Source organism: Humulus lupulus, chromosome 8, assembly GCF_963169125.1.
Source record: "Humulus lupulus chromosome 8, drHumLupu1.1, whole genome shotgun sequence".
NCBI lineage: Eukaryota > Viridiplantae > Streptophyta > Magnoliopsida > Rosales > Cannabaceae > Humulus > Humulus lupulus.
Window position 1 is genome coordinate 68776276 of NC_084800.1, and position 8796 is coordinate 68785071.

Consider the following 8796-nt stretch of genomic DNA (forward strand, 5'->3'; position numbering starts at 1 on the left):
TTGTATAACAACATACTTATTATTTGTAGTTAATCAATCATAACTGAGATTATGTTTTGGTAGGAAAAATCTGGGAAGAGAATAGAATATTGATTTTGATTTTGGGTTTGGTTATTCAGGTCTGAGATGGGATATTGATTTGATGATGATAACGTTGTGTTTTTCTTTGAATTTGGGTTTGAGATGAACTCAAGAACACATTTTCATTTTTTTGGTTTATTTATTTCTTTGAATATATGAGTTTGAGATATTGATTTTGTTTTAATTAAGTTTCGTTTAACATTGTAGTTTAATTCAATTAAGTTTACCATAAAAATTAATTTTAATTTTGATTTAATTTTTTATTTTATTTTAAAATTAAATATTACATTTTTTAATTTTTATTTAATATAATTTAAAATTTAATATTGATAAAACCAAGGATACTTTAGTCTTATTAAAAAAAAATTGACCAAAATTAGATCCAGTAAATTACTTTGTACTATTTTGTAAATTGCAAGATCTGAATTGTCTTTTAATAAAACACATGTATTTTTGCACAACACATGAGTCAAAATGATTTTCACCCATAAAATAATTATCTTTATTTAATTAGTTATATATATATATACTTTTATACAAATTATATACATTATCAAATAATTGATATATTAATGAAAATAAAAAGAATTTAAAAAATTACATTTCAATATATTTTATTTAATAAACTTGGAATATATTTATACATAATATGTATCCGGATTTTGAGTTATATTATTCTATTTATTTAGTGTTATGCAAATTATAAGAGATATAGTTTTAATTTTTATTATTATGACCTAATAATACTCAAAAATCGTCACCATTCCTACTTTTCATATCAGTTGGTCAACAAACACAAAATAAAAATTTATTAGAAGATTTTATTGATAAATTTTATAAATATGGATTCGTTCTTGATTTAGACAATTTTGGGTTTTAGGAAAAATATAGAAAATACATTTTTAATACATCACTACCTCCTAAGGAAATTAAAATGCCAAACAAGAAAATGACCAGCTTTTTAAAACATAAATTTAAGAAACTAAGAGCAAAGCAATAAGTAATAATAACAATATTTATTATTAAAACAAAAATTAACAAATAAGATGAGTCAGAAATGCCCTTAAACAAATAATAAATCATTATTGATAACAAATTTGGCATGAAAATGAATTGCTACCATTGACTATATTGCAAGCGCAAACTATTTCATAATTGACTCTGTATGTGTGACAGGACAACAAATCATCTGCACGAGGCCACGAGTTTCGCTTCCGTTCTGGAAATTGGCACTCAAAAAGTTTTGCTCTGAGAAAGTCACGATTTGGAGTAAGCCACAACGAGTTGGCTATCTCCTTCAATTTCTCTCGACACTCTCGCATTTGGGCACTTGTTTTAATGGTGCCCAACAATTGTAGCCCTTCCTTAGTGCCACTTTCATCATCTTCTTTACAAATTAAGATGATACCCATCAAATAAGATGCCCCAAGGTGGCCTGCATGGGCAGCTTTTTTCAACAATTCTAAACTAGATTATTTTTTTCGGTGGAAGTTCAAGTATTTAATCTGTGAAAATATAATAAAATAAAATAAAATGATGAGAAATACATATATTAAATTAATCTCTTTTTTTATTGAGTAATAAATAAAAGAAAATTGAGTAAGGAATATAAAATTTATGTGCGTACCACACCCTGTCGATACATAGCTTCTGAATTTTGATTCTTTAGGCACTTCATAAAGAGGGAAGTTGCTTCCTTGCACAAATACAGGTCCAATGGGTGACAAGAAAGTTCATCAAGTGATAGTTTGTTGTGCATATAGTCATCAGTGTCTTTGGCTAATCTATTGAACAATTTCCAACTGCACAAAAGTGACATATTTATAATAATTAGAAATATTTCTAATATAAAAGGCAATCAATCTTGAAATTATAGCTAAAGATTATATATTTGGCATAATATTGTTTGTAAACAAAAAAAATATAAACCAACAATATTGAATTACGTGATACACTATATGAGAATTATGTTTAAAAAAACAATAATTTGAATGATTAAAATCATAATTATTATAATATATGTATTTACTAAGAAAAGAAAAGAAAGTGAGATAGTTACCTTAGTTTAGCGTTGAAGAAATCAGAAAGGGATGTAGCAGCAACATGACCTAATATATCCACAATCAAATCATTGGGAAGCCAATCAATAGTCTTCATTGAATTGGGAAGATCATTCTCATCAACTGTAAATTTTTGGTCACTCTTGCTTTTTTTCTGTATTTTCTTTGTACAAGTCATGCTGATTTTTGAGTCATTTTTTGTTTTCCTGATTGGCCTCATTATTCTTCGAGTCCTGCATTTACAAAATCAACATTGTATTTTATTAATTATGTCATACAAAAATTAGATGAATCATATCACATATACTCATATATGAAAGCTATGTATATTTATGTATTGGTGTGTTATGGAGAGGTCGACGAAAAAATGAAAAAGAAAAGTTATAATTTGTATAGCAGCAGTGAACATACCAGAAACTGCTAATTTAATGGATGGAGGGTGATCTGAGAATAAGCAGATTTTTTTGCTTGAGAAAACTATGAAATATTTTTGATGGGATTATAGGTCCTTAAATAGAGTAATTACTAATCCTAGTATGATTAGGAGATGTCCACACATAATTCCTGGGTGGGATATTACGTTAATTTTAGGACTTTCCTAATAGGATTAGAATTTAGTTTCCTCTTTAGATTTTATTAGTTTGACTAAGTTTCCTTAATTATCTTGTTTCATAAAGTTTGAAAAAGATTTAACTAGAGATGATATTATTGTCACTCTTCATGGATGAAATAATAATATTTAAAAAATTGTATTTTTTTATTTTAAAAATTATTATATATTAATATTTTAGTTTTTAAGTTTAAAATGCCCATTTTAGAAGTAGTTAGTCTCTACCGTTTGACTAATTTTTTTTAAGTTACTTTCAGAATCTAGAATTAAAAAAAAGTACTTTTGAGAGTATTTGTGTAAAAAATAAAAAAGTCATTTTTCAATTTTAAAGGTCTTTCTTTAAAAGTTAAGATTTATAGATTTTTTTAAAAGACCTTTTTGAGAAGTTATCTTTCAAATTAAAATAATTTTATTATTTTTAATTTACTTATAAAAGATATTTTTTCTATTGATATCCAAACTTTTTAAAAATAACTTTTCATTAAAAAAAAATATATTTTTATTAATATCTAAACACTTTATAAAATAGTTATCCAAATATAAAATAAGTCAAACTTTTACTTATTTTACGCTTTTAGCTTTAAGCAAAACAAAAGCTTTGCCAAACCTGATCGGTGCATAAGGTCTCAAAAACTATTTATATGGAAGTGAGACTCGCTTTAATGACAAAAATAATTCAATCACCACCTGTTATTTATATTTAAAAATAAGCTATTTTTTAAAACAATTTTATAAGGACATACGACAGACAAAAAATGAGTCAACTTGGATTTTAAAAACGACATCAAAGTTTTGGCATTTTCAAAGCCAACACTTAAGAATTTCTCAAAAAGAAAATATATTAACCATAAATGGCGCACTCTAAGAAAAAAGTGCCATAACCACGAAATGTATCTCATTTCTTTTCAGCCAAAAAAAAAAAAATAGAAAAAGAGATTTTCATATATTATACCTAATTTCACTAAAATTTTACATTTTTACAGTCAATTTTTTTTTTTCAAATTTACAATTTTAAGGAATAAATTTTTGTTTTTACAGTTTTTTTTGTGTGTTATTTTAAAGTTTTTCTAGGTTTATTTGAATTGATATTTAGTTGTTGTAATATATATATATTAGTTTATTTTGAATTGATGCAGTGAGTTATTTTCAAGTTATTTTCATGTTGTTTTTCTTAATATCGTATTTTTGTAATTATAAAACTTAAAAAATTATATTTTTGAAAACTTAAGTATATATTTTTGAAGAAAAAAGTTGGGGCAGTAAAAATGCAAAATATACATGTATTTAAGAAAAATCTCCCAAAAAAAATAAAAAAGAAGAGGAATTCACGTTAAGAAATAATATTAATAACTGAGTAAACAATGTTTATAAATTAATAAAACAAAGTTATTGACTAAAATAACAACTCAAAAATAGATAATTATTCTCTTACAGAGCCATAGTAAACAAATAATGGTTGGTATTTTACATCTAGAATACATATGGAATAAGAGCCTTGACATTTGGGGGAAAATCCTCAAAGTGAGAGAGGTACCACTGCCTAGTGGCATAACTCCTTCCCACTAAGTATAACATTGTGCTTAAAGAGACAGACACTCCATGGATTGTTTGAGAAATGAAAGAGAAGCCCAAAAATTCTTTGATCTCAAAAAGGTAATGTGGGCATATGACTAGGCCGAAGAGACCACCCCTTGGAATTTGGTACTTTTTCTCACCTTTTTGTCTAAGTTGGGAAAGAAGAAAGTGGTGGTAGAAATTGCCACTTATCCCAATTACAAACAACATGGCACCAATGTATTTCAGATCAATTTTAGGTTCTAAAAGCCCTTGTGAAAGGTACTGACCATAAACCATGCTTGTTGACATTGATAAGTAGTTCATAGAGATCACAACTGCTGTGTCCAAAGCCATATTGCCGCTGTATTTGTGGACAAATGAAATCTGTATAAGTGTGAATGAGACTACTATTAGTCTTATTTTTCATTGAGTTGCGATCCACAAACTTCTCCAATTGTATATTATTTGATCACTTACTTCAGATAAATTATTTAGGATAATTAGTCCCAAAAATTACATTGGCATCTTTTGTGACTTTTTATGACATAGTCAAAACAAAATTATCACTACCGATCATAAAACCTTATAAATTTTTGTTGCTGGTCCTAAAAAATGTTACTTTCAAAAGTTAAAATGAGAAAGTTTAATTTGGACCAATTGTTGCTATGGGCCACCGGTCCAGTCTTTGTTGGAGTCCAATGAAAATGTAATATTATTATGGGATAACTTGAAAAGTACTCAGATTTAGGATTAGATAACAAAAAATAGCTACTAATAACATTTAGTTGAATATTACCTATTTTTTTAATCACATTCCCCATATTACTCTTAAAACACTACTAGAAGTCCAATGTAAAAATCTCAATCTTTGCCTCTGTCGTGCTATTTACTTCCCTTTTTAAATAATCTTCTACCAGCTCCACTAGTTCAATATAAAATGAGAGGGATATAATAGGTATGTTAATGAAATATTGGGTATTAAGGTCAAAATCTAAAATAATGGGTGAAAATGAAAGATGTTCCTTTAAATTGAGTACCACATCTAATTTCTACTATTATTATAAATATTATATATATATATAAAAGGGTTTATATTTTTTTGGATTTTTATTTTTATTTATTATTTGTTTGGACCTTGTATTTTGACAAATTATTTTTTTGGTCTATATGTTTTATAAAATAGTTCAAATAGACCACTAGTCCAAATTTGGTCAAAGTTTTTTTTAGCCAAAATCACAAATAATTAACCAAACTAAATTTAGAAGAAAAACACAATTATTATGTCCAACAATTTTGTTATCATATTCAATTTTTTTCATCATCAAAATTAGTTTTAAAAGTCTATTTGAATCATTTTTTGAAATACAATATCCATAAAGTAATTTGTAAAAATATAAAATTAAAAACAAGAATATATCGAAGTCCTAGAGAGGATATAGACCTAATTACCTTAGTGGCCATTCTATATTAAAAATAAAGAATGGACTCAACCTTAAATTTTGAGACTGCGTGGGCTTGACTGGCCTAAGCTCAACACCGGCCCGTACGTGATTTCTAAATTTAATTTTACCTCTTGATAAATATAGACTCATTATCGTTATTATTATTAATTTCACATTAGGAAGAAGGATTTGAACTTATAACCTCTTCTTTGGAGATGTATAGTACTACTAGCTAGGCTAAGCTTATGACCACATAAATATACACTAATTTAAGGCATAAGTTAAATTATAATTTCAATATTTATAAGAATAAAATGAAACTGAAAGGACAAAGGAACATTAATTAGAGTGATAATTAGTTTTGTGCTAAAATAAGTACAATAAGTAACCTCAATTACTTAATTAAAATAAGAAAAAAAATTAATTAGTATCATTTGACAAGTTGGTACTAACAATTCAATAATAATTTGTAGTGTCGTAAAAATATAAAATATATTAGTATAGTTGACGTGTGAAGAAGTAAAAGATGAGAGAGAGATGAAGGAGATAATACCTCAAATAAGCGTTTGAAGAAATGGAGGAGCATAGCCAATTTGAGGATGAGCATTCTAATGGTGTTGTGAGGGAAAAGCAAGAACAACATGAGCAGAGTGGCGAGAAACGCCGGAGTGTAGCAAATAAGCATGGCCCGTCGGCTAGGCACCTTGTTAGAGTATTGTTGGAGTTGAGATTATTCTTCAAGAATTTCGAATACGGCAAATTTTTTCCTCTCAACACTCCGACACTCCTCCTATGGCGAACGATGGCAAGTTAATCACAGACATATCATTGAGTAAAAGAGAAGGAGGTGGTGGGAATACAAGTTTCATCAATATCGACTCCATCATTACTCTTGTTTTGTCACAAAAGTGAAATTATTAAATCTCTATATTTATAGATAGTTAAGATGTTAATAATTTATTCAATTTTGGATATAGTAGTGATTTAATAACGTGGAATATAACCAACCCAACAGCATATTTTCTTTGACTCTAAAGATTCTCCATGCAATACGCCAAAAAAATATATTGTTGCATGTTAGCCATCCTTGCATTTTTCTCATTTTACATAATGAGTAAAATCATGATTATTATAATTAGTAATTTAATTAAACGCATATACCTATTACCAGTAACACATTACCATGACATTAATCCTCATACCACCACGAGGAATACCATGACACTTGACTCTAAACGCATATACCTATTACCAGTAACACATTAACTAGATCTCTAAAATTCCTAATTTTTCTCTAGGCCTTTCTATGGTAATAAAATTGTCATAAAAAAAACCTCATCATCATGAGAAAAACCTTAAGGAGGTGTTTGGTACGAGTGTTTGGGTTTGTCTTAGAGGTGGTTTAGATTAAGAAAATGTGAAATTTAAGTGTTTAAAGAGTTAAAATTATCCTCAAATTAAACTAAAAAATGGACTCACTTGAAAACACAAATTCTTAAGTCATTAAAAATAAATTTACAAAACATGGGTTAGATTTGACATTTTCATTCCCACCAAATACAAATCCCCATACCAAACACATCCTAAAGTCTCAAGACTCGAACCGACAATTTTGGCTAGAGTGAAGCTCTTCTTTTTTAAACCGGTTTTCTCTTATCTCCGTCAAAAATAGGGACTCATCAAAAACAAAATAGAGTTACAATTGAGTTCCTAATGTTAAGGGGATTGAAACTTAGTCATTAATCAAGCTGAAATGTTGCCAGAATCATCAATAGAGTTGTATGGAAGCCATATGTTTTTTTAGTAACTATTAGTTTTAGATATAAACAGAGTTGTGTTTTTTTATTTCTGTAACTAGTTTCAAACTTAAAATTAATTGTACTTGTTATTTTTGTAACTATTAGTTTTAAACAAAATTATATTTTTATAACTAACAGTAATTATGTTTTGTAACTTAGTTCTGTAGATATTATTTTCAAAACTTTTTTGTTTGTTAATTTTGTAACTATGAGTTACTATTAAAATTCAGTGATTTTGATATTTTTCTTTTATTGTTCAAATCGATTCAAAGTTTTAAGCTACTTTTGTAATAAAACTCTAAATTATTTTAGTTACTTTAATAAGCCTATGTTTGGTAAAGAGGAAAAGTGGGATGAAAGAAATATTTGGAGAGAAAAGTGAAAAGAAAAGAAATATGGTATTAATGAATGACTGTTAATAAAGATTAGATATTATTAAATAAAATTTTAATATAGCTATTAATTCATTTCTAAAAATTAAACTTTATAATAAAAGTGTTGAGTATGATTTTTCTATATTTTAGAAATGCTGATATTCTAAATATACATAAACAAAATGATTCAATTTGCTTGCATATTATGTTTGCTGAAACCTATCCACTCAATATTAATGTAATTGAAATAACTAATTTATATATACTCTATCTAAGTAAGCATATATTTCTTCTATACAATAAGTGTGTAGATAATAAAAATTATTGGTTTTAACGATTTTTTGTATTTTTTTCGTTAACTTTAACAGAATATTTTTATATTTAATAGTAGATTGTAAACATGACTTAAAATTAAATAAATAAATAATTAAACAAATTAAAATATGATATTTTTGAGATATTTTACAATAATGGTTATTTAAAAATAATAAAACTATATATTTTATAACTTAAATAAAATTTAATTAAACTTAAACTTAATATTATATTAAGGGTGATTCTTTAGCCCCTCAGTTGGTTTTGTTGGACTAAGTCATTCATATATTTTCAGCCTTTGGATTCATACTGGACAGTGAGATTGATCTGCTTGGTTGAGAATGTGTTAAAATACACATATACCCATTTATATCATTTAGCAACCGGCTACCGTTTTCCTGATAAATTTTTTTATTTGAAATTATTAATTAAAAGGACCCAAAAAGCATGTGTTCCCTTTGATGGGTGAAATTGATGTTATTGGAAGAACGAAGAAGTGGAAATTCTTCTTTTAAAATCAGAGGATTGGGTGCAAAGGATTGTGGTAGAGCTTGCGTA

At 26.8% G+C, this 8796-nt stretch overlaps 1 protein-coding gene and 1 pseudogene across 1 annotated transcript; both read right to left on the bottom strand.

The window, feature by feature from the left end:
* Positions 1–1696: 1696 nt before the first annotated feature.
* LOC133795561 (uncharacterized) lies at positions 1697–2319 on the bottom strand. Its single transcript, XM_062233013.1, has 2 exons — positions 2141–2319; positions 1697–1883 (listed from the first exon to the last, which is right to left on the bottom strand). The coding sequence occupies exons 1-2, from the start codon at positions 2317–2319 to the stop codon at positions 1697–1699; spliced, it is 366 nt and encodes a 121-aa protein (XP_062088997.1).
* Positions 2320–4101: 1782 nt separating this feature from the next.
* Positions 4102–6634, bottom strand: LOC133795562 (uncharacterized; annotated as a pseudogene).
* Positions 6635–8796: the final 2162 nt, after the last annotated feature.